The 27,952-nt window shown below is 35.7% G+C and overlaps 1 protein-coding gene across 7 annotated transcripts in view; it reads left to right on the forward strand.

Annotated features, from left to right (window-relative positions):
* The window catches only part of LOC120779211, a 53,581-nt gene extending 25,629 nt beyond the window's left edge, over positions 1-27,952 (forward strand). For 4 of the 7 annotated variants that reach the window (XM_040111488.1, XM_040111489.1, XM_040111492.1 and 1 more), the window contains exons 3-10: positions 16,479-17,371; positions 17,435-18,950; positions 19,012-19,195; positions 21,698-22,413; positions 22,493-22,693; positions 22,766-22,937; positions 26,306-26,581; positions 26,664-27,952. In XM_040111488.1, the coding sequence (XP_039967422.1) occupies positions 16,546-17,371; positions 17,435-18,950; positions 19,012-19,195; positions 21,698-22,413; positions 22,493-22,693; positions 22,766-22,937; positions 26,306-26,581; positions 26,664-26,969 (4,197 nt within the window). In that variant the 5' untranslated portion in view covers positions 16,479-16,545 and the 3' untranslated portion in view covers positions 26,970-27,952. Of the gene's footprint in view, positions 1-16,478; positions 17,372-17,434; positions 18,951-19,011; positions 19,196-21,697; positions 22,414-22,492; positions 22,694-22,765; positions 22,938-22,999; positions 23,333-26,305; positions 26,582-26,663 lie in introns of those variants that run through there. The other 3 variants (XM_040111493.1, XM_040111494.1, XM_040111495.1) reach the window with 3 other exon arrangements.

The following is a 27,952-nucleotide window of genomic DNA, read 5'->3' on the forward strand; positions in this document are numbered from 1 at the left end:
AACACAAACACTGAAAACAAACGTACAGCAATCTGCAGGTTAATTACAGCAATAAAATGCATAGGCGAATGCATGAACGTACCTATGTACAGTGTTGTGGAAAATATTGAAATAATTTCCTTGGCTAACATATTATTTTTTTAAAGTTATCATTGAAAATTAATTACAAACTTAAATTATATTTTTCTATTATTTTAATACAATACACATTCGACATTCAAATTGCGTGATATTAGAAGCAATCTTGTTTCCACTTTTCTTAGGCCCAAATGATCCTAAATGGTTTTCACTGATCGTTCCGATATTTCAACGATGCCAGTAAGACCTTTGACTGTTAATCTTCGATTCTCAAGCACCAATTCTTCTTCTTTACTAGCGTAGACAACGCTATAAATCTCCCGCAAAACTTTTCTCTCGAACACTCCTAAGGTCGACTCATCAGATGATGTCATTCTCCATGCCTCCGCACCATATAGCAGGACGGGAAGGATGAGGGACTTGTAAAATTTGATATTTGTTCGTCGAGAGAGGACTTTACTTTTCAACTGCCTACTCAGTCCGAAGTGGCACCTGTTGGCAAGAGTTATTCTGCGCTGGATTTCGAGGTTGACGTTGTTGTTGATGTTAGTGCTGGTTCTAAGATAGACGAAATTATCTACGACTTCGAAGTTATGACCGTTAATAGTGACGTGGGAGCCAAGACGAGCAGCAATTCCTTTATTTTATTGACGTGTTGATTATCAGTTGATATTGATGGGCGTCTTGGGCTTCGTCGTCAACGCGTTCTCGACCCTCATTGAATAATTTGTATCAATCAAAAACACTTGCTCGAATTATCACCGAAGGTCTTTTCCAACATTCTGAACGTTTCGGCCCCAGAAATTTAAATTCGCACACAAAATTTAATAGAACTTCTTTGTTGAATAATTTCACTCATAGTAAAAATCGTCGAATGTACTTTATGTACTTCAGAAAGACAAGCGTATATATTTTATACGGTTTCTGGGGATTAAAAGCTTCTTGGCAATTATGTATAACTGTTGTATTAGAAACATTCAATTGAAGTCTGCTCCCATAAAGCATTTCAACATTATATCCTTATATTGGCGCTAATTAGAAAATAACAGCTGTACAGAATTCGAAAAGCCTTGAAGAGCAACGAATCGAACAAACAATAATGAAAAAGTTATAGTATAGCGAGCTATTATAAAACTTGTAAGACGTATACCGTGTATTTTCTTCATTTTAGTAACTTTGTTTCGAATAAAATTTCTTAACAAAATAGTGGAGCTTAAATGTATTGAGCCGAGAAGTGGCGAATCGAATATTGCTAATGTTGCATACACATGTATGTGTATGCTATTACTCTTCGCAATACTGTAAATGTGCAGTAAATGTTTATAGCTACTTGAAAGAATCAAATGGTGTGCCTACGTTGCGCGAACAGGCAGTCAGTCACTAGTTCAAACCGTAAGTTCGTTGACTATCTGCGGCAGCGATTGACTTACACTTTGCGTATACACAAATATCTATACTACTTAGAGCAAATGCGAATGAGCATTTTGCACTACTCGCAGCCAAGCCAACTTAACTAATCAAGCAGCCAGTCTGCATATAGCGCTGCAACGAATTGAGGAACTAAAACGCGTTGGTTGTGGCAGCATATGCACCGCTCGCCTGTGTATTCACTTCACTGCTTGTTCGCGCTGCAGTGAATGTGCCTGCCGCCTGCTCACTCAGCCGGCTGACTGGTTGTACGGGCTTGTCAGCGGCGCATTTGCGGATTGCCACCAGCGTCGGCTTGACTCGATTAAACTTATTCCAGCAAAAAATGCTCCCACGTTTTTTTAATACAATACGCCATAATACTTTCGCTGCACAACACGAGTATGTATACATTCGACACTTGCAACGTGGCAAGCGGCGAGCAACTTCCGTGGCATATTAAATTAATATTTTCCATTAATTTTCCAGTTTTGCCTATGTGTATCGATTTCGTTTCAAATGCAAGAAAGTTATTCTATAGAAATTCTAATTCTTTTAGCCGTAACGCCAATTGTCGATGGACTAGTCGTTTCGTGCTTGCTGAATAATCGATTGGTAATAAATTTTCGAACTATCAAAGACAAATATAATGAAAGAGCCTTCAATTGCATATTTATAACACTTAAAATATTTATGATTACAAAACGGAGAGAGATGGAGCATTGTCTGAACCGATGAAGATGAGTGAGAACGTAAAAATAATTTACCTGCTTTGTCAGTGATCTACAAGTTGTGATATGCTTGATCGAGCTGTTCACCAGTTCACGATTGCACGAAAAGAAAAATTCTTATTCTAAAATACGCAAGAGCGCGAGAACACGCCATTGCAAAAAAGAGAAATGTCGCTTGAAAAGCTTGTTATCCGTGGACCATCCAAAAGTTTTGCAAAAAGGGCCCTGTTCAAATATGCTTGCCATCGACAAAGTCGACATAATAAAGGGTGATTCATTTCTCCAAATGGGGAATGTTTATTATCATTCGAAAGAATATTCTTTGATATTTATTTTTTGAAGATTATCTCTTTCAAATGTTGACCGGAGCTACGGTCTCAGATGGTCCATCCGAGTCCAATTTTTGACGACTCGTTCGAGCATTTCGGTTGGTAACTCGCAAATGACACGCGTGATGTTTTGCTACAAGGCCTGAATCGAAACGAGATTGACGTCATAGACTTTAGACTTAGACTATATATCCTAACAGGAAAAAGCCTAATGGTGTGATATCACACGATCTTGGTGGCCAATCTACCGGACCAAAAAGTAGAATTATCTGCTTAGCGAAGTGTTCCCTCAATAAATCCATTAATTGATGCGATTTGTTGTTTTTTTGAAAGAAATTGCAGCTCTTGAATCTCTTCCAGTTGCTCCTCGTTCCAAATGCGGCAATTTTGCTTGTTTACGTAGCCAAAAATGGGCCTCATCGCTGAACAACATTTGACTCGAAAACGTCGCATCTTCTTGGCACTTTTCAATAGCCGTTAGTTCTTACACAAGCTGCATTTTGTACGCTTTTATTTTAAGATCTCGACGTAAAATGAGCCAAGTCGGTCCATATTATACCCTGAATAGGGTTATATATTAAGAATCTATATCTATGTATGTATGTAATTATATACTCCTAGTTTAAGATGGTTTTTGCAAAGTGCCGTAGACCTTTTTTCGGTAATATCATATTTCGTTATCGGACGAGATATGGATAGGCTTGATAAATATACTTTTGCATCAAATATTTTAGTTTTAGGAAACCAACGAAAAATGCTGAAGGGAAATCAACGAGTGCATTGGGATTACATTTATAAAATAATATAATAACATACTAGGTTCCTAATTTTGAAAACTTTTAATAATAAAATGTGTAACAATGCACCAACTGATTACTAGCCTCTATTTACCATATTATGCAGCGAAGTAAAATTAGTGCGGGTTGAATTTCAGAATACCTTCGCTAATGTCGCTCACTCTGCTTAATTTTATTACACTCCTACCACGCACAATCTTTCACACACTTACCTATGTATGTATAGCATACTTCTGCATACTACGTATACATATGTATATACATATTTGCAAATACAATGCATCGGGTATTAAATGTAAAATGATGTCGTATGAAAGCTGTATCTTTGCAAAAGGGGAGTGTATTTGGCTTTCAGGAGGCATGTCGCCCTCAGCTTTGATGTTGTATACCGTATACTTTATACGCAAACATTTGTATATGAAATTGCACATAATGGCTGTACTTTAGGGTGATCCGTTTTCATAGTATAATTGACTTTTCTCGTATTTGTTTTGCATTGCATAATATATGGAAGAATAGTTGATGAAAAAATAAATGATTATATAATTTTTAAATTTCTCATTTCTGGCATTATTTTACTGTATATTTTTATAAATGTAATTAGATGCAGCATAGTGCACTAATATATTTTTGAATGTTAACATATTGGTCTACAACTTTGCTTCCGCCGTTTTTTTTTGTAAATTTAAGGCTTTATTGTATAAAAACGTTCCAAAAGTGAATAAGGTCCCTCAAAAAGCAATGCTTAATTAACACACGAAATGCTTTATGATCCATTTTTTTGTAAACTAACACAAGTTGCTTTACAAAAATTGTATATTTTTTAATACCTAATAGAAATCATATAGATGGTCGTAGTAGAGTAATAGTGTTATCTGTGATGTGTCAGCCTCAGTAAAGCGTGGACGGGTCCTCAGCCGCACTTTTCTTGGAATTAAAAAAGAAAAGCTAAATTTCCCGCAAATGTCGAGAATTCGGCTCAAAAAGTGACATTTCCAGTTGAGAATAAGTTTGGGATGCAAACAGATCTCTACTTATGGCTTATACTGACCGTACTATTCGCAATACCATCACCGATCTTGATACCCGGCATTCATTATTGGCTGAAATGATGTCGATGAGAACGTAACCGTCAATGGCGACATATTTGGAACAAAAATATGAATTTAAACTACTTTAAGTATAAACTTGACCAAACCAACATGACAAAATTATTCGAAAATTTTGTTTTTAGCAGCCCTTGCAAGAGTCCCGTGTTTATTGTTGGCGTTATAAGCTGTCAATAGCAATTTATGTTGTCTGAATAAAATTTTGTAGAGCCCGATTATTTTGTGTTAGTTTGTGGAAAATACGTGTAAAATATGAGGAAAAACTTCCAAAAAAGTTTTGCGAAAAGTGAATTTCGAAATACAAGGGAAGACACAATATGTTCGGTTAAGCGCGTGGATGAAAATGTACTGCTCTGGAGTAGTATACATATATGCAAACGGTGTCGGAAACATGCAGTTTATTACTGATAAAATGGATCACTGGCAATATATTCAAATATTAAAAGATAATATATGTACATGTTAGCGCGGATAAATTCGGACTTTCCTGACGTTAGATGTTTCAACAGGACAACGATCCGACGCATACAGCTCACAAGACAAAGCTGTGGACATTGGACTAGACCACAAAAGTTTCAAAAATGTCAATCAGTCCCTGGATATTGATTGGATTGAGCATTTGTGGGGAGATATGGACAGTGCTGTCCGCAAACATACCATAATATCCAAAACTGGCCTACAAAAAGCAATTCTCAAAGAATGGGGAGAAATCTCTACAGAGCATACAAAAAAAAATAGTATTTTCAATGCCAAATAGATTAAAAGAAGTTATAAAGATGAATGATACGCTACCCGATATTAGTTAAAAGAAAAATTAATTTTAGTTTATATTAACAATTTTTTTACGAATACTTACGTGATACATCCACCAAATTTGAACCGACATTGAAGTGTTTTTCCCTTAAGTTTGAATTTGTTGAGTTTAAATAAATGCTAAAACTACAATACTGTAATTAAACAATATATTTTATTAATAATAAAGTTTTTGTAAGAATTATAGGCAATTTCTATCCTGAAATTAGTTTTCCGAATACTTTTGTAAGTTACTGCATTTATGTATATCGTTTTTGTACATGCAACAGCGGACACGCAGAGTTAATCGATTTTCGTTTTACGGCAAATGCAGGAGGAACACAAACACATTTTTTTTAAACAGAAAAAAACAGAAAAAATGCACGTCTGATGGAACACAATGCTGACGGCGAAGGTGGAGGATCTGTCCATAAAACACAACAATAGAGCACACTCTTATTTTAGTTGTTGTTAATTTGGTATTTTGTGTTTACAAGGCTCAACCCTAAATATTTGTGTAAACAAAAGGTGATAGGAAGTTCGTGACAGGGAGTTTTTGTGTTTGATTTATTTTAGCGGCGAGATTATGGCGGTTTTATATATTTTTGTGTATTAGTTAGAAATATTGTATTGGATGTATCATTAGTAATATATTAATAATGTTATGGCACGTAAAGTGATTATTAAAAATTTATTAATATTTGACAAAAATAGAAAAATCAATCCAAGACAGAGGGAGAGGAAAGTACCTGACCTTGGATGTGATTTCGGACCAAGTATCAACGAAGTTATAACCACTATTTCAATTTAATGATATCGTAAGCTCTCTAACTTAAATAAATATTATAAAATTAAATATACTTTTGTTAATCCACATTTGCTTAAATCACTAGTAATTGGAAAAATTGCTAAGTAATAACATCTTATTTCACTTTGTTAGCCTATTTAAGAAGCAATTCCATGTAAGACACTATATCTATATATATAAAAGAAAGTTGTTGTTAGTGACCCCATTTATAACTCAAGAACGGCTGAACTGATTTGGCTGAAAATTGGTGGAGAGGTACACAGCTTGGAACCAGGGTAAGGACATAGGATGCCTTTTTTAGTAGTATTATCTATGTATCAGCCACAGTCAAGCGTGGACGGGTCCTCTAGTAGTTAATAAATATTCCTTTACAATATTTCTTATTCAATTAAATTTTCTTGGCCGACTTCCTTTTCGTTTTTATACCCTGAACAGGGTATATTAAGTTTGTCACGAAGTTTGTAACACCCAGAAGGAATCGTCGGAGACCCTATAAAGTGTATATATAAATGATCAGTTTGTCGAGCTGAGTCGATTTAGCCATGTCCGTCTGTCTGTCAGTCCGTCTGTCTGTCCGTCCGTCTGTCTGTCTGTATATATACGAACTAGTCCCTCAGTTTTTAAGATATCGTTTTGAAATTTTGCAAACGTCATTTTCTCTTCAAGAAGCTGCTCATTTGTCGGAACGCCCGATATCGGACCACTATAACATATAGCTGCCATACAAACTGAACGATCGGAATCAAATGCTTGTATGGAAAACTTCACATTTGACAAGATATATTCACGAAATTTGGTATATATTATTTCCTAAAGCAACAATGTAATCTCCGAAGAAATTGATCAGATCGGTTGACTATAGCATATAGCTTCCATACAAACTGAACACATAGTTATTAACAGAAATGCACCTGTGAAGGGTATTTAGCTTCGGTGCAACCGAAGTTAACGTTTTTTCTTGTTTTTTTATAAGAAATGCAGCTGTGAAATTGTTTATAAATTCTACTGCTATAGTTTTTAGGGAAAGGTACATTGATTATATCAATTCTCCAAATCCAACATTCAGTTTCGAGATTACCTCTTTCATGTTCCTAATTTACTCTCCAGCGGGAGATTTGAGGAAAGGAAAAAGTCGCTGTGATCAAAGTATAGGGACTTTTTCAATAGCCTTTTTTCAACAGATCATGAGTAAATCGTGTCAAGCTGTCATGTTATTTTTATTCAGTATTGTTTGGCATTACATCGTGGAAAGTCTTGCGTTTGAACAACGTTAAAAATTTACTTTCTGTATAGTCAACATAATCGGCCTACTAAGCGTACTATTCGCAACACCATCACCCATCTTGAGATCAAGCATTCAATATTGGAAAATATTCGACCGAATAGACCACGGCCAGTACGCAGTGATGAAAATATAGCAGCCGTAGCTGCTGAAAACCGTGGAGATTCGATTCGGCGCCATTCGCAGCAACTCGGACTAACGTATGTATGTAACGACTTGGCGCATCTTACGTCGACCTAAATAGTGACATCGCTGGGCTCTTGAAAAGTTTCAAGAAAATCAGACGTTTTTTTGCCAAATTTTGCCCATTTCTGGCTCAGTGGGTATGTAAACAAACAAAATTGTCGACAAAAAGCAACCTGAAAAGATTCAAGAGCTGCCATTTCATTTAGAAAAACCCACGGTTTAGTGTGGTTTGTAAATCAGTGGAGTCATTGGTCCATAATTCTTCAAAAATGATGAAGGTGAGGACGTAACCGTCAATGGCGACCGTTATCGCACTATGATAGCCGTTTATTTGTTGACTGAAATTGAAGCTTATTATCTCGGCGATATTTGGTTTCAACTACATAGACGGAACCACTCGCACACATCGCATCAATCAATGAATTCTTTCAATTCATTGAAAGAACACCTTGGTGATCAGATAATTTCAGGTTTGGAACCGGTCAATTGGCCACGAAGATCATGTGATATCACACCGTTAAACTTTTTCCTATGGGGATATGTAAAAGTCTAAAGTCTATGCGGACAATTTCGATTCGATTCAGGCCTTAGAGCAAAACATCACACGTGTTATTCGCCAGTTACCAGTCGAATGGTTGAACGGGTCATCACCGAACTCAACAGTTGGACTATCTGAGACATTGACGCGGTAAACAATTGAAAGAGATAATCTTCAAAAACTAAATGCCAAAGAATGTTCTTTCTAATGATAATTAATATTCCGCATGAAATTTGAAGTTTCTGTGTAGGCAACCTCGGAATGGACTCCCTTTAGATATGGAAGCTATTCAAAACAATTTTGCCATATTTTCATTGATTTGAGACTTAAAGTGAGCATAAAATGTAATATGTCTCGAATGAATTGTGTAACAACTTTCAAATTTATACACGTGTTTTCTGAAAGGCCGTCTACAAACAAATGGATTCAATTTTACTGGCATTTTCTCATAGAGATTTTAAGTCTGCTTGTTAGGAATATTATTATTAGTGTAGTGGTTTTCCATGTATGTGCTCCTAGCTCATCCTTATCTTGGATTCGACAACATATATTGATCAAATAAAAAGTATATTTTGTTTATATTTCAATACGAGTTCTATAGGGCTTTTATTTTTTTGGCTTAGTAGAGCGTGAGCTCTATACGATAAATTATTTTTATTTTGTTCGATCCTCAGAAATATGATTAAGTAACCTTTGACGCAACCGATCTTTCATTTGCATCTGAATAGCAGTTTTCTGAAAGTATTTTACTATAATAACAATATATATCTCAGTATATATTTTCAATAAACACACGCTCTCACGGTAATTAAGTTACTGGACTAGTAGCTGCTTCTTTTATATAGCATCTGTTAGTTAGTTAGTATATCTGCTTAACATTACATCTTCCGCACATTCACATACAGTCATGGACAGAGAAATAGCACACTTTGAGAATGTAATAAAAAGACGTGTATTTTCGATATAAACAGAAAACAAATTTTATTTTTTCATTAGCATCACATAAAGTAAGAAATAAGTGAGTTATTTACAAAAATTTAAAAAAATTTATTTAATAGTTCTTTTAAAAATAAATTATTAAGTTTCCCATTGCGTGTTTAGGTCTAGATACAGTAGGCCGGTTCTGTGGAAATTAAATAAATTTATTAGAAATCTCTTAAGTATTATAGCGTTTAAGCACTTACAATGTTAAGATTTTGTTGTGTGCCCACAATTTTTTAAAATTGCTTGGCATCGTCTGGGCGTACTCTCCACTAATATCTGACACCTCGTTTGTGGGATTGCGTACCATGCCTCCTTGCATTCAGTACAAAGTTCTTCCGAATTTTTTAAATTTTTCTTGGCAATCTGTATCTGAAAGTCGTTCCATAAATTTTCAATTGAGTTTGCATCGGGATTTTGGGCTGGCCATCTAGGGTCGTTAATACTTACTTCAGTGAGCCAGTTCTTCCTACTTTAAGCTGCGGGCTTTGGATCATTGTCATGCATAAAAATCCAATTTACTGGCATCGATTCCAAATCGAATGGTTCTATGGTATTTTTGAGAATGTTTAGGTATGCGAATTGGTCCATTCTACCATCTCTCTTTACCAATGGTCCAACACCGTACCAGGAAAACGCTCCCCAGGCCATTACGCTACTTCCGCCGTGCTTAACAGTTTTTGTCGTATATCTGGAGTTATACGCTTGACACCTGGAACGATGGAGAAATGGTTTTCCATCCTATCCGATACGGTTCACCTTAGTTTCAACGCTCCACAGAACCATTTTCCAAAATTTTACGTCCTTTTCTAAATGTTCTTTAGCAAAGTCTAGCTGAGCTCTTATGTTTTTTTTTGCCAGGTGTGGTTTTTTTCGACTCATTCGTCCAAACAACAGATCATCATATAGACGTCTTCGCACAAATCTACTGGATACGTTAAGCAAAATTCGTTGTTTGTTTCCGCCATAATCTCTCGGGATGATTTAAAAGGATCACCCTTGCTTTTTCTAATGATATCGACAAGTTCCGTTGTTTTACGCCCAGGACTATTTTCGGGATTTTTTTTTATTTTTGAGCAAATTCGGATCTCTTTTATCAAAATTGATGGCGTTGTATACCATTTTCCTCGAACAGCTCATAATTTCGGCAATCTGAGTTGAACTTTTGTCTTTTTGTAAGGACCAAATATTATTATCCTTTTTTCCAGAGTACAATGCATATTGCTGCCCATTTTGAAAATATTTTTTTTATAGTTATAGTTAAAACAGTGTATTTTTTGCACGGTTGCTAATTAATAATGAGTATTTGTACAAATAACTAAAAGTGTGCTATTTCATTGTCCAACCAAACTTCGTTACTCTCCGAGTAAAACGAGTAACAACAAAAAAGTAGGCATGATAACGGCATACGCTCACCGTTATGAGTTTTGGAAGTCAAGCCATACATAAACGTGGAAAATTGTTAAGATTCACTTATGAACTTGATAAAACTGAAAACTTATTTGAATAACTTATTTTGAAAGTGTGCTATTTCTCTGTCCATGACTGTATATATGTACATATGCACATATGTGTATACAATATTTATGTACAAATATGTACGCATGCGCGTACAAATGTGCAATATAACGAGGGCTAATAAAATAAGATCATTAAAAATCTACAGCATCTGTGAAGTTGTTATACAAACATACATACAGACGAGTATACATACATAAGTTTGTAGCAGGAAGTGAACGACCGACTTAAACTTATGCTCCCAATCCGTGGAGAATAGAGTGTACTAAATAATAAAGTCATAAATGAGTGTGTCTATATGTAAGTGTTTGTATGAATGCACTAGCGTTATGCGTAAATATATATATATGTACATATACATACATACATATTACATTGCAGTGTTCCGATGTGAGCATCTTAGGTGAAATCGACAGTACATTCGTAAAAGCTATCAATTTAATATTTGAAAATCATGTCATTGCGTATTTATGCACCAATGTAATTACAACCATTTATAGTGCATATGTATGTATGGTTAAGTATATGTATATACCTACATTGCAAGATTATGAGCGTTCATTGTTGTTAGTTTAATTGTATTATGGACAATGATATTGATATTATTGTTGCTAGTGATTGTAGTAGTTGTACGTCATTACGGTAAATTGTCGTAACTGCTTATAACGTATAAGCGTTAAGCGTATAATTTGACAATATTTTTCGTAGACAAAAGATGCCCCTGCAATGACAATATGAACAAATCATGACAAATTCAATAAAATAGTAAGTCGACGCATTGAAATTGACTTACAGTATTTTGCTGAATTTAAACAATTATGTATTTAGTATGTATATGATTAGACAGCTCTATAAAACGATATTTTTTTAATGTCCTGGATATTTTAGCAAATTGTGATGGTTGCAAGTGTGCTGATTACGAATTTATTCATGAAAATCTTGAGTGTGCTCTTGTTTTTATGATAATTGCGTTTTTTATATTTTGATTGGCTTGTTAGTAATTTATTTATTCAGTCATGATTAGGGACTGTCCCCCTTTTTCGCACATACATATAAGCATCTTTTGTACCGCACTCTCAGGCTCTTTACCGAAAATATGCAAAATACAGAAGGTTTTAAGATTTTAATAACAATCAAACTTAGAGATATCTAGACCTGTAACAGTCGTTGAGTTTTTAGATGAGTACCTGTCGACGACGGCCTTATCCAACGGTGCTTAAAAGCACATAGATAAAAACAATGCTTTCATCAGCGAACCCAATAATACATGCTTTTTGCAAATATTGTTTGGTTCCAATTGGTTACGTGGATGTTACACCTTTTCCACCTTGGTCGGGTTCGAGGCCAACCTAAAACCTTTGCCGTGCTTTGGATCCGGCACTCGGCCGCAGTGCGACTCCACACTGAGCTGATTTTTGAATTCTACCTGCCTTTAGACTTAAACCACAGTCACCTCGAATTCCCCTAAAGGGCCAAACCCAATGAGCAGATGGGAGCGAACTCCAAGGTCTAACTACTCTCCGTGGTACCAGATTTAAGTCTCCAGTCAGACCTTGTAGCTTTTTCTACTACCAGTTGAGCACTCATCAAACGCAATGACTGGTGACATTTGTCGCTTGAACTTCCAAAAGTCTTTTCATTAGAAGGAATCTCATTCAAAGTCTGTAATATCAGTTCAAGCTGAGTATTTGAGCACTATTTCTGACAAAACTATGCTGAAATTTCGAGACAAGCCCAATTAAAAGACATAGTGCATATTGGATTTTAGTCGACTCTTACGATAGGCATACCTTACCTCAAACTAACTCTATCCTCTGCCCGCTGGGGAAATCAGACCTACAGTCTACAAAATGTTTTACTCAATGAAAATCTCCTTTTGTGTTTCAAAAGTAGTCCACATGCTCTCAGAAACAATGATGCCGCCAAATTCAACGATTAGAGTTATTATAAAGTTATTTTCATAGATTCAGAAAAATCGCATTAATTTGAAATGATAAAGCAATAAATTGGCGAGGAAGAATGTTAGGGGAATTCTCTTGCTCTTGCAAATCCTTCGCACGGTTCACGGATTGCACTGAATTCAGAGTTTTCCCATTTGTGCAATGACATAACAACAAAAAACACGCAGAAAAATCTTTTCAATGGTTGTAAAATGTGACAGACCAAAGCTCATGTTAATTTTCGCGCAATGACACGTAAAAAAATAATTGCACCCGTGCGTCAGCTGTCACACTTCATAAAGGCATACATATTTCGCTATTAAATAGTTGAGGAAGGTAAGTTTTAAGTAGTTTTTAATAAAAACAAGAAAAAACGTTAACTTCGGCTGCACCGAAGTCAATATACCCTTCACAGGTGCATTTCTTTTAGTAACTATGTGTTTGGTTTGTATGGAGTCTATATGCTATAGTAATCCGATCTGAAAAATTTCTTTGGAGATTATGTTGTTACCTTAAGCAGTATTCCATGTCAAATTTCGTAAAGATATATCGCCAAATGCGAAAGTTTTCCATACAAGTCCTTGATACCGATCGTTCGGTTTGTATGGCAGCTATATGTTATAGTGGTCCGATATCGGTAGTTCCGATAAATGAGCAGCTTCTTGAAGAGAAAAGGACGTTTGTAAAATTTCAAAACGATATCTTAAAAACTGAGGGACTGGTTCGTATATATACAGACAGACAGGTATGGCTAAATCGATTTAGCCCGACATACTGATCATTTATATACATATGCACGAGCATATACTTAATAGGGTCTCCGACGCTTCCTTTTGGGTGTTACAAACTTCGTGACAAACTTAAGGGGTCCCGGTGGTCCAGAACGCTGAAATTAAGGTTTAAAAAAGAGCAATCGATTTTAAATTTTTACAGTTTATTTATACACTTATGAAAAGTACAAAAATATTTTTTTTGTTAAATAAAAAAAAATTTAAGCAATATTAAAAAAGACGTCCAACAAAAGCAATCTTAAAAAATGACTTCCGGTGCCGTTGTTGATTTTGACTCTTCAGAACATCTGAAACATAAAAACCAAATAAATTATTAATCACTAGAAGTGCAGCTATCGCTGGAACTACAACCAAAAAAAAATTGAAAATTAAAAAAATTTCGCGCTTTTGAAGTTCAGATTCTGAAAACAGCTATTTTTGGACCAGTTTTAGATCGAAAAAAAATCGAAGTTCTTAAAATTAAAATTTGATCGTAGTCCCGGCGATAGATATTGATCTTATAAACACCATATTAAAATTTCAAGTGATTCGGATGGATAATTTTTTTTTTCATCAACGGCACACCGAAAGTTTTTTTGAGATAAATGACGTACAATGCATCCATTCATTGAGCCCCTCGACCGCGCGCTACTTGCTAAAACGGCTGTAGAAGCTATAATAATGTGAATGTCCTTCCAAAAATTTTACAGTATATTCTTAAAGGACTATACTTTCGAACTATCAAACAAAAAAAAATCGATTTTTTGAAAATTTTAGACCACCGAGACCCCTTAATATACCCTGTTCAGGGTATATATATATAAATTAATGGAGAAGGTGTGCCCCCAGCTAAAGAGAAATTAAAATAAAAAGTAGAAGTAGAGTGATAAGATAAGATAGCTGTAAGATTTTCACCCAATTCATCCATTTCATATTTCACTAGATCTGCAATTGGTGCTCTCGTGCCCTTTCATATTTCGGAATAGGATTTTAGCATTTTGTGTCATCGTGCAATCTTGCAAAAGCAAGAGAATCCCCTATTGTTGTAATTACATTATTAGAAAATTTCCGAAACTTGGTATGCTCTTTGTGGGTTTTCAAATGCGGGAATTCATGTAAAATAAAGTTTTTATCAATGTTATGGCTGTTCCGGAAAGGAAATTTTGGAAAATTCTATTGTTGATAGTTGAAATTTGTATACATAAATTGGGTAATCGAAAAAGTCTTTTCGTATTTCTAAACAAACTTCAACATATTTTTTTTTATATTTATACTAATAAATAAATAAACAAATATGCACCATTTTGCTCGACCACTTTTTGCCATTTTCCGCAAGAGACATTATTAAATCAGTGTAAAACTTTCATCAGTGCAAGTCGAAATTTCCAGAACGGAAGCGAGCGAATCATTGTTGTGCTACAGGAACTGATACAGCATCGCCTCCGTAAACTTCACTAATTTCATTAGTGGATTGCGTTACATTCTTCCTTTTTTGCTTTTCCTCATTATTTTCACTCATTTTTGAAGAGCTGAAACTTTTTTTAACTGCCCCGAATTAATTTTTTTTTATTGATTAAATGAAGCTTAAAATCTCACCTTTCCAACACTATATGGTATGACACAATGTGATTGGTAGCACTGGTATTCCTATGAAGAAATTATGCAAAATATGCAGATAAACTTTAGGATTCTCAGAGCAAATTTGAGTATTAAGTTAAGACTGTCTTGCAATCATCTGGATAAATTTTCCAATAAATTAAGAAATTGTAGGGTTTCCTGGGATAAAGAACAGCCTTTTGTCAACAATTTTTTCTCATATAAAAAACGAAATATTTCATCAGATTTGTTTTATTGTTAAAAACATACACTATTATCAAAGAAATTTTGAAATTTTTGGGGAACAATATTTAAAACTGGGCCATTGCAACGCCAGTAACTCCTTACAAGATCATCTAAAGTGAAAAATACGTGTTTTAGTTAAAACCTTAAATTAGAACTTGGACGAAGGAAAAAAAGCTGGAAATTGAATTTTTGCAGACATTTTTTACAAAAAAATGATAATGTCAGTGAAAATTTCGCCATTTTCTTTCAAATAGATGTAATCAAAAAACAAAAATCTTTCGTCCAAGTCTTTAAGAATAGTATCTCAAAAACCTGTGTAAAGTTTCATGAAGATCGGTTGAGTAGTTCTCGAGAAATTTTGTCAACCGACTGAAAAAATACAGTTTCGAGAAAAACGCGTTTAAAGACGGCGCACATAGTTTAGATAGCATCGAGCGCACAAGTTCTCAAAGCTGTATCTCCGAAACTAATACTCGGATCAACTTGAAAATTTAGGAAAATATTCTAGAGGTACGTAAACCCTTAATGTAAAACGAAAATAAGGATTTAAAAACAAACGAGAACAAATTTTACGAAACTATTGACAGTGTCATTAATTGTGTGCACAAATATATCCAAATTGATCTTACATCTAGGGTAAAAACACTCTAGACCTATATTATATATTTACATAAATATACATATATTAGGCCCAGAACTATATTTGTGAGTTTTGAGCGCGCGACCAAAATCAAACAGTCTGGGTGAAATTTGATCTTGAAAGTGTACATATGGTTTTGTAATTTGTTGGGTTAAGGACGATTTTCTCAATGTCTTGTTAGCAGCCATATGTGAGATAAGTTCTGGTTAAAAAAGAGGTTCTTTACCCAAAGAAGGTTAAGTTAATCAGAATTTTACTGACAGATGGTTGCTAACCAGACAATGAAAAAACAGCCTAAAGTCCAATTTAATGGTTTAAGTTTTCAACATCGGATACGCAAATAAATATATATTCATAATAATATTTTTCTATTTCATCTGTTTCACTCCTTTGTTTAAATAAACAAAGTCCCGAAATTCCTTACAACCTAGAACTTATTTGAAGGCTGAATGACTGGATTGCCTAACAGATTTTGCGTTTGGTTGTTTACAAATTTTTTACCAAAACGGAATCGCCGAATTCAGTCACCAATATTGAGAGGGCTTTGAAGGCTAGTGGTTTTCGTGCAAAAGTGAAATGAGACGAAATAATCTGTAATAATCTATATTTACCTATTATTTTATCTTTCTATTTATCTAACAGTTAATACTATTGTGATATAAAAACATGCAAAAGTACGATAAACTATGTATATACATTGTTATTTACATTTGCTTACATTATATTTCAGATAAAATGCATCAATAATTGTATATCTCTGCTTAAAAGCAACACACAGTAGCCATAACAGGAGGAACATGTCCGCCATATTATTTTCTCAGGATTGTGAACAGCAAAATCAACAAGCAGATGAACTGCAATCGGATGAGCTTGCATTTAGAGAAGACTCATGTAACGGTTTTAGTGAGGAAATAAACAATGAATCAGAAATCATCCTACAATTACCGCCAAGTTTACCAAGTATTCCTAGTAGTGATAGACCAGTTGACGACTCCTTCAATATTAAAGCTGTCGAGCCAGAATTCGAGAGCGATTGTAATGGCCTCTTGACTAATAAAATGGCGTCTCTAGCGTTGAATGAGGGCGACTGTAGTCAGTGCGATGGCGGCAGTGATAGCGGCCTTGACACAGCGACCACGAAGCTTGTTGGTGGAACAATTGCTGGCAGTAACGACAACATTGACAGCAATTGCAATGAGAAAGGTAGTGTCGCTACAAAAAACACTACATTACAACGTGCATTGAGCAGTACTAGTGGTGGCTACGCCAGCAGCACGGGCGGCATAGATGATGCCAATAATCAGATGACGATGCCTGCGGCGTTGCCGCTGGCTAATGTGAGTAACGCAAGTATGCAAGGTCTAAATACATCGGGCAATTCTAGTTTGCTTAGTTGTGGCTCAGAGCTGGCCACCAGCACCACCAACGGTGCGGTGTCCTCAGCAACGCAAAGCTTTGAGTGTTATAGCGAGAACGGCAGCGAAAGTTCTTCAATGCTGGGTGGTGGAACTGTGTCGACAACACCAGTACGACGCTCAAACAGTACTAAAACGAAAATGAGAGTTTATGAGGCTGGTCGTGGCGCTTTTGCCACTCCAATGTCCCGCAGCATGCGAGAACGTGGTAAGTCCGATCAAAATTGTTTAAAAATAGTGTCAAAAATGTTAAACTATTTTATTTGTGCAGATTGCAGCAGTACACCAATTTCTGGGAACTCAACTTCCGCGGCTAGCAACCAAGTTAATAGCGCAACAACTCCACGTATGCGTCCAGTTAGTGTAAAGCGTACTTCATCTTTGTCGCGTCATGTACCTGCAGTAGCGTCGACGGTAGCACAACGTCATGCTGACAAGCCACAGTCGATTAATGCCACTAATAAGACTTTAATGGCGGCACCAACTTCATCCTTTCGCTCCACTACGACGACACGTGCCACAAAACCACAGAAGCCAGATTCCTTGCCGAACACACTGAGCCGCACGCAGTCTATGAGCATGCAGCGTCTAGTACAACGTACACCGTCATTAAGTCGTGCGCGTACGCCGTGTACACCTCAAGAGGATGGCCGTTGGCCCGGCAATTCCCGCACCTCTAGCACAGCTAGCGGGGCTGCGAAGCGTGGTGTCTCTGTGACCCCAGATTTGATGTCACTAAAGATGCGCTCCTCAAATATGATGGCATCGATGGATATGAAGTCCACCAGCAACAATACCAGTTCAAATCCATATAGCACGCTGCCACGGCGGCGAAAACAAAAGTCCGTCGAAGACTTGACAGCGACGCCTGACTCGCGCAGCAGTTCAATAACGCGTGACACACGTATGACCACGTCGGTAATGGTAAGCACGCGCCGTAGTCTAGTAAGCGCCTTTGGTGCATCCACGCCACAAAGCAACCAACCGCGCTCATTGATACACACGCGAAAAACACCAGCGCAGCCGCCTAAAACGCGCATATACCATGAGACCAGCGTTCAGACCGCGCTCACCGGGGAAGATTTGGAGAATGTGTTTGCTGGGCGAACGCCAGCAACGCGTGCTGTAGATGCAGTTGAACAAAATGAACAGACCACACAGACTGATATACGTGATGCTGAATTAGAGCGATTACGAGATGAGGTGCGTCAATTAGCGCAGCGTGAACATGAATTGAGTGCTAAGCTTCAACGCGAACGTGAAGAGAAGCTGGCTACACAGCGTGAATTAAATTTAAATACGGAACGGGTGATGAGTATGTTGGAAAAGGCACGTTTAGCGGGCGGAAAATATGGTATTACAGGCGGCAGCGTGAGCGGCATTAGTTTGGACGGCGACGCTACTACGCCAACTTCGGATGAAGGCAGTGGAAGTGGCCACGATAGTTTACTCATGTTGGAATCGCAAATACAAATGAGTGGTCATGAGTTAATCGAGCGTCAGCACGAGATTGGACAGCTGCGTCAGTTGTGCCGATCCTTACAGCTTGAAATGAATCGTTCACTGGCCGCGCAGGAATGTTTGTTGCAAGAAAAAGCCGCCATTGAGCAGGAGTCGAATGAATTACAAGACTTTCTGCAACATGAAAAATCAGCATTATGTGATGCATTAAAAGAACTAGAGAATGAGCATCAAGCTTGCAAGCAACAGTTGTCGGGGCGTGAAGAAGAGGTGAAGGTTTTGCGTGATGAATGTCGTCACTTAGTGCGGCTTAATGAGCAGCGAAGGTGAATTCAGTGCAACATACGTTAAAATCGTATAATTACTATTAAAGTTGGTTTATTTCAGACAGGAGAACCGTATGCTACAATCCAAATATGCAGCACTGGAAAGTAAATCTAAGGAAATGATGATGCAACAAAACTATTCGGTCTCGGGCGCATCTGCTGCATTATCGGGCCTGCATTCCCGTTTGGATAGCTTAGTTGAACAATTGGTCTCCACTTACAATATAACTGAACACGATTTGGAGGTAGGACGACAAATATTTTCATTTGAGTTATATTAAGTTTACCACAAAGTTGGTCATAAAGAGAAAAAATGTCGAAGACCCTATAAAGTATATATGTGAATGATCACCATGACGACATGTACTTCTGTCTGTCTGTCCGTCTCTCCGTACTCGCATATACAGAAACTAGTCCCTCAGTTTTAATGGAAATTTTGTACATGTCCTTTTCTCTCCAAGAAGGTGCTCATTAGTCAGAACCATCGATATCGGACCACTATAACAAATATGTAGCTACCATAGAAACGGAACGATCGAAATCAAGTGCTTTTATAGAAAAATATTTTATTTGACCAGATATTCTCACATAATTTGATACTTTCACGAAATTTGGCGTGGATTAATGTCCAAAGCAACGGTACCATCTACAAAGAATTGGTTCCGATCAAATCGTTATAGCCTATAGCTTCCCCAAAAACTGAACGATCGGAATAGAGTACTTGTAAAGGGAAACTTTTTCATTTGACGAGGTATTTTCACGAAATTTGACATGGATTATTGCCCAAAACAACGTTGTAATCTGACCGCACAAAATCAAGTACTTATATGGAATTTTTCGTGTTTAAGTATAGCTTCGGTGTAAACGATGTTGAAGTGTTTTACGATTTTGGCTTCTTTGTGCTTGCAAAATAAGGAAAAGCATTTCATGACAGAGAAGAAACTAAGATAGTAGAGTTCAAATTATAGTACTTACTTGTATATGAACTGATATTTTATTAAAGCACTCATAGTATTGTAAATTGTAATTGAGACTTAGATAAAATACTTCTGCCTTTTTTGAATGCTCACTTCCAATTTATGAGAAGATGGCCTGCGATGCTCCTCAAGCTGACCAATGACAATTAATGGTTGGGGTGGGTTTTTCTTTTTGTATTAATGTTTTAGCTGTAGATTGTTTGACTTTATTAACATAGTTATAGCTCGCAGTTAATACAACGCAAACATTCATTTTCTGCATGCAATTAACATCTGCTCTTATAGATGCGCATCATTCAACGCATTTGTACCACTGGAGCATAATCATTTTATTGAAAAAAAACATAATCTAGCATATATAGTATACCATATTTATTTTGAAGAGGTGAATGTTGTTGTTGTTGAAAAGTCACAAAACATCAGGCAGTTTTTGAAAAGCTGGTCACGTGATATTCATTGGATGGGTGTAAATCCGCACCCGTTTCTTTTACATGCATAAATATAGTCAAGTCGATCTTTGGCTGCTCTTATATTTTATTATTAAATTAAATTTTTGCAGCTTTTAGCTGTAACTTAATTAACGATAAGTATGTATACATATATCTGATACATTCCCAATGTTATAGTCTCGAGGAGATCTAAATAATTTCGAAAGAATTAGGTTTTGATTATTTTGGTCGCACCGGCTATCTAAACTCTGTTTAAAGGTGAGTTAACTATGTAACTATGTTAACCAATGTTAATGTTCCCTTAGAATCGTTCTTTTGGGTAGGCAAGCAAAGTCTCAATATGCAACAATTTAACCTACCACAGTATTTGGAACGTAAATAGGTCTCTGCTAGATGTTGATTGATTGATAGATAAACGGGGAATGGTAGTCTCAGCTTATCCCTAGGGATGTTGATAGCATATTTTAGCCTGTTCAGGTTATAACCCCCCATTAGCAACTTGGCACGCCACATGCCATGCAGATGTTGCCAATACTTCTCTCTGCTTACTCCTTCTTTCTTGCGAAGCAGCTCCTTTATGGTCGAGGGACCCAACCTAGTGAAAGGTTCGTGTCCTACCATGTTAGTGGATGCTGCTGAGCGAGCGAGCTTATCAGCCAGTTCATTGCCGACTATACCTTTGTGGTCAGGCACACAGATGACCTGCACTTGGCTCATTGCGCTAGGCTGTTCAGCCGTTCTCTACTCTCCTGCACCAGTAGCGATTTGATCTCATAGGAGGATATTGCTTTAAATGCCGGCTGACTATCGCTAAGTATGGTTCGTTGCGATAGTTGCGTTGGAGGTTTATCTCTATGCACCAACTGATGGCAAAGACTTCTTCCAGGTGTTTATTTGAACTAATATATCCTTTTGTGGTGTGTGCATTGATGTGTCATAAGATTTAAGCCGTATTCGAACTGTTGAAGAATATGTGGTTATTGGGTTAACTGCTACTATAAAACTCCAAGTTTGACCAAGTGTTAGTGTATCCTTCTTTTAGCGTCTAAATTGAAATCACTAAGAATATTGCTTAGTATCTATATCTTAACCAATGTCTTATTAAAATAGTTTGTCTATAGAGGGTTACTGCTAATATACATATAATATTATATAAAAAATTGCTACGTCTATAATTTGAAAGATCAATATACTTTGCTGAGCTGGTTTCGATAAAATAACATTGTATCGCATACGCTTGCTAGTAAATTTAGCTGATACAATAATTTATGAATATTTATAAATAATTAATATACATATGATAATTAATTATAATCGATAGGATATCGGTTTCCAGCCAGAAGTACAACAAAATCATGGCAACGCCTTGGAGACGCGATCAACACAAAATGTGGAAGATTATCTAGGTCGAATGCCAACGAACATTAATGCAAATGGACTGGACTTTTGCACACACTCTCAACAGTTCTTACCACAGTCGAGTGATGGATCTTTGTCACCACAAAGAAATCAATCATTCATTGCGGCCGTAATAAGTGCCATACGTAATGCAACTACTCCGTCTAGTAAAAAACTATTGGCGCGAAATGGAAAACGCATTAGTATTGAAAACGCTGGTGTGAGTGATTCAAACGGTGAGGCTACGACAAAAAATAATAACAATTATAATGGAGAAACAAAGAATGTCGGTGGTGAGTCAAGTTTTATTTTCGTAATTGTCAATATAAAACTTAATTTTCCTTTTGTTCATTACGCAGATGACTCCGATTCTACTGAGATGCTCGATTCTGAAACAGAACCCTGTCTAATGATGGATAACGTGCTGGAAGATGTGACAATGCCCGATTCTCATTCACACAATATGGTCTCATCATGCACGGGTATTATTTCTCAGTTGGAAGTACCGTCGGAACTGATTAATCCCGCATCTGGCGATGAATCATTGCATAACTTGTCACAAGCTATTGTGAATCGTCAACAGATGGAATTGCAGATCAGCAACATGCAAAGTGTACAAAAAGCAACACTGCAATTGAAGTGAGTATTATATAATTTTCAATATAATAAATTAATTACATTTATTAACGGTATATTTACACCCTCTCAATTTGTATAGTCAATGCGAGCATGATAACTCTGATGACGTTAGTTGCCATGACTCAGTGGCAGAAATGCCATCTTTAATGGAGTATTGCACAGCGCAAGCAGTGGTGGACCAGGTGATCGAAGTGGACAGCTTGGTAACCAAATTGCTCAAGGTCCTGCGTCTCATACAAATGGACAACGATAATTGTATACAGCAACTTATTGTCGATAAGTGAGTCAAATACTGTGGAAAAATACAAAAATAAATATGTATATATTAAATGTTTTTTAATTATTTAAACAGGAATAAGTTACAAGAGAATAAAGAGGATATGTTGGAGAAAATAAAAGATTTGCAGGATGTGAACATAAAGTTGCAAGATGAGCTTATGGATGCCACACAAGAGCTAATGTTAAAGAACAACGATTTGTCGAACACGAAAGCCGAAATGCAACGACACCGTAATGAGATCGATGTAAGATTTTAAAGAAACGTTAAAATACCATCATCGATTGATCAATAATTTTTTTGCATTAGAATTGAGTTGCTTTTGCACAAGCATTTATTTTGGTTGTAGAACTCACCGATACATGGATACTTCTACACATATACTTAAACACATACCGAAATTAGTCGCATGAACGTAACTAATTAACACACCATTACTATTTTAATTTTATCATTATTTTTATTTTTATTTATTTTTTTGTTTTTTTGTGAAACACACTTTGGTCTCAATGTGAATTTTATGATTCGAGTATTAATTTTCTTAAACGATAGCCGAAAACGGAACGATAAAGAAACGATAAAAAATTGCGACATAATTTTTAAAAGTTAGCAACAGTACCGACACAAAAGTGTTTACAAATATTATATATTTCCGTGGTCGAAAGCATTAAACGTTAAGTATATACGTTTAATCAATTTTTAGTATTCAGTGAACACTTTTGAAAGTTCAACATTTATTTTGATTTCGGTAGCTTATTATAAGAAACACCACTTTGTAGACTGCTAAAGCTTTATAACTTTGTTTGCTTGCGCTTGAGAGAAGTCTATCTCGATAATTGTATACTTTAACGTTTACCAGCTTCGGCCACAAATTTATATGTATGTACATAGGTATATCTTTTACATTTATTTTCGAAACTATTGAAAACCGCAACAGAATTTGCGCAGTTAGACTTATGGTCGTATGAACATTTACCAAATAATCATTTATGTAGACTTTTGTATGTGTATTTCAATATTTTTTGCACTTTATAACTAAAGTTATTCTTTTATATTTTGAACGATTATTCGTATTGTTATTATTTTGTCGCAAATTTGTTTCCTATTTACATAATAAATTTTTCTACATTGATGTATGTATGTTTACTTTATTGACAAAAAAAAACTTCAAATAAAATTATTGTTACTGATGCCAGTTTTATATTACTTTCATTTTTTATTTAATATATGCATATTATACAAACATGCATACTGTATGTACATACGTATAGTTTATGCTACGTATATGTGTCTGCATGTTATTTTAATTTATTTGTAACAAAATGGTTTTTTTCTACTTATATTCTTTTTAGTATATTTATATGCTATTAAAATTTGGTCTTAAAAAATACTCGCAGTTGTCTCGTGAATTCAATTTTGTAATAATGGCTGTTTCAAACTGCAATGGCGAAAGCTTGGCAACAATAAAAGTATATCGCTTTAATTTACTAAGTGATAGTTCGTGGCTGATTAAATAGCCGGAACATTTTTAAAGTTTTTAGACTCTAAAATTTGGAGCAACTTTTTGATGTTTAGTTAAAAATTGCGGTTGAGCCTTGAGCTCTTTACGGATTAAGGATTAGGATCTCAAGAGGACTTCTCTTTATCGAAAGTTTTCAGAGTGATCGATAATACATTTTTCTACATATCGAAATCATAACAAGTCGCACACATTTGTGCTAAATCAGTAATTCAATCAATAATTTACCTTTATCCGAAAAAACTATATTTTTTTATATGTAAGTACATTTGATTAAGGATCCGTTGAATCAGGCTTTGGAAATAACAGACAAAAGAAAAAAGTGGCCTACTCCAAACAAAGAAAGTTTACTATTTGTTTCGCAAAATGGTTAAAAAAATGAAACTTAATGGAATATTTAGTCAAACGAGGAAGATATTTATCGAAAAGATCTAATAAAAACAAGTAAGGAACGGCTAAGTTCGGGTGCAACCGAACATTTTATACTCTTGCAATTTGCAAGAATCAAAGCTAGGGGAACACCTTAAGATGTAAAATTTTAAACTTTAATACATATATGTACATATGTATTATATCTAACTGATGATATTCGGTATAAGGTTTGTTAGAAAAACGAAAATCATTATATCGTCACCTAAAATGAAAAATAACGTATGTTTAAAATTCGAAATTGAGTGTTTCATTGATTACGATTCACTACTTAAAATTACATATATGTATATAAGTACATATGTATGTTCAACATTTTAAGGTTCTACTATTAGATATAACCAGTTTTAACCAATATTTAAATTTTGTTTCACTCATGTTCCATTTTATTACGTGTTTCATTCCTTTCCCCTGTAAATTTCCGAAAATGTTGTGACGTTATTTTACATTTTAGGTGACGATATGTAGTATATGGGAGTCGGTAGTAATTATTATCATACCACATACTAAGAAAATGCTCCCTGGGTTGCATTAAGGTACCTCACATACCATCACCAATCATATGGTGTTAAGTTCGAAAATCCGGATATTAGCTATATGGGGCTAGGTTCTCCCAATTGTATTTATTTTAGGCACAAAGGTACACTGTTATGAGTAAAACACATTCTGTAATTGTCATTGAGGCCGATATGTGCGGTACAAAGTTACACGGAAGTTCGAAAAACTTTATTAGGTATATGGTGTCTCAGGGAAGTATTTACCCGATTCAATCCATTTTTTATACATAGAGTTACTATTGTCAGGAAAGGATTCTCTGAATTTCAATTATATATCTCACACATTTACCGATATTTTCGGTCAAAGGTCAACTATAGATACTGGGGTCCACATATTCGGTACCTAGGGGCTTGAAATTTTTTTTTGGTTATTTTTGCTTTAGTGGTTTAGGCAACATCTGTAGCTGTTGCAAGCGTATAAAAAAACAGAGCTAGGTGTAAATAAAACAAAATGAATCAATAATAACGTCACTACAAATATATTTGCTGGCCTGCTTATTAAATTATTTAGCTTTTTATGTCAATTCGAATATTTTTTACTATGAATGAATACCATTCGTTATTCACACCAAGCTCGTATATAACAGTTCCAAGCCGTTTTGCTTAGTGATTATGATTTTGGTTGTTCTCCTGGTTTGTATTTTTGCGTCTTTTAATTCAAATTTAGGCTTTGTTCGTATCACTCACAAATTATTATTTTTAATCACAATATCAAAATCTCGATTCATTTCATGAAATTCATTAATGTGATTTTATTTTTTCACTTATTCCAATCATGATGTTTGAACTCACTCCCCATCATCAATCGCCATCATCAATATTTATTATTTTTCTTCAAAAATAAATAATAAATTAAAATGCGACACTTATTCCAATCTGTCATAAAAACAACGTAACGTTAAAAGCGAAAAATGTCGAAATTTTTTTAACATCATAAACGCATACATACCCACACACATATCATAATATACATATGTAAATTAATTTCCATCAAACATACATACATACATACATACTTACATGTAATATATAAATCAAATGCACTCACGAATTGGCTAATTGAAAATTGAAATCAAATTCCCTCAAAAAAAATATAATGCCAACCAACAGCGTCTAACGCAGGACATTTGCAATTTGAGTACGCTCTGCAGCAATTACAAAAAACTCTCACCGACAGTTGAGTTTTCGCCTTTGCAACAGCAATTACTCTGCCCCAACCAAACGTCATTGCACAACATAACAACCGACGAGGGCGACATCATTGGCAATGGGGCGGAAAATGATGCGGAGAGCATTTTGAATGTGCTGAAAATGTGGCAGACAGAAGGTCAATTCAATGAGCTCAAGATTCGAGACTTCCTCAGCACGTTTGTTAAGTGCCAGCGGGTATTTATTGCAATACAATATTTTCCTTAATTATTTATTATTGCCTATTATTAACATACATAATATTTTCTGTGAAATGCAGTGTGTGCCAGAGCAGAAGCAGGAGAACAGCAACAATGAGCGCTTGCGTGTGTACGCCAACCAATTGCAGAATGTATTGTCAGTGCTGCAAGCATGCGAAGAATCAACACTAAATTATGCAGATTTGCAAAAGCTACGCTGCGACATTGAGGTAGTTAAGGCGAACGCAAATTGGTCCAGTATAATCGCTGCTGATCGAATGGCGGAAGTGAATTGTAACAATGGCAAGCTGTTGAAAGCTAACAGTAATAATAGCAATGAGGATGTTAATGCCAATGCGGCGTTTGAAGAGAAGGAAGTCAATTGATAAGTTAAATAAATAAATGGTGGGTTTCCTATAAATAGAATATGACAAAAGGTTAGTCAGGATATTTAGATGAGGAATCAGCATAATTCGCTCCATACGCCATCCAAAAATGTCCATTTATGTATATTTATTAACTAATTAGCGTTATTTATTGCATAATATTTAGAACTTACGTTTAAGGGCCTAAATGCCACAGAAATGAGTAGTTTTATAAAGTATGCTTAGAGTTTGCCGTCAATCATTCTTTGCTTGGCTTCTTTGGGCAAAAAATTTATCGGAAAGGAAACTAGCTTATATGCGACAAGGAGAGACTTAAATAACGTTACTGAAATTTGAGAAAGCTTTTGTTATTGAAATTATTTATTACTACTATGTGCAAAAAGTAGTAAGACTTTGTTCATAATTTTGAAATTCTTAATTTGTTCTTTAAAATCTATGTCGGCTCTCAAAGTGATCCCCCTTGGCCACAATTTTTTTTCAATCCTTGGAACAATTGTTAAAGTCAATTTCCGGAATAGCCTTCAGCGCACGTATCGATTTACGCTTAATGTCTTCAATTGACTCAAAACGGTTTCCCCGGAGCAGTTGTTTGAGTTTGCTGAATAGCCAGAAGTCACACGCAGCTATATCAGGCGAATACGGTGGTCGCGGCATAATATTGGTTGAAAATTTGCCGAAAAGCTTACGAAGAATCACTGCAGTATACTTCGGCTCACCTTTGCCACGATATTCGGTCGATTGATCATCTGTTTCTAGGCCATAAACATAGATCTAAGACTCATTGCCAGTAATAATACGTTTCATGACATCCTGGTAGTCGGAAAACATGTGAAACGCGACGTTGTTTTTCGAAAAAATTGAGTAATTTTGGAACCAATGGAGCTTTCAATTTTCTTAGGTTCAAATGATCTTTCCGATATTCCAACGATCTTTATTTTATTGACCAATCAAAAACACTTGCCCACGTCAAACAACATTCTGAA

The sequence above is a fragment of the Bactrocera tryoni genome, chromosome 5 (genome assembly GCF_016617805.1).
Source record: "Bactrocera tryoni isolate S06 chromosome 5, CSIRO_BtryS06_freeze2, whole genome shotgun sequence".
NCBI lineage: Eukaryota > Metazoa > Arthropoda > Insecta > Diptera > Tephritidae > Bactrocera > Bactrocera tryoni.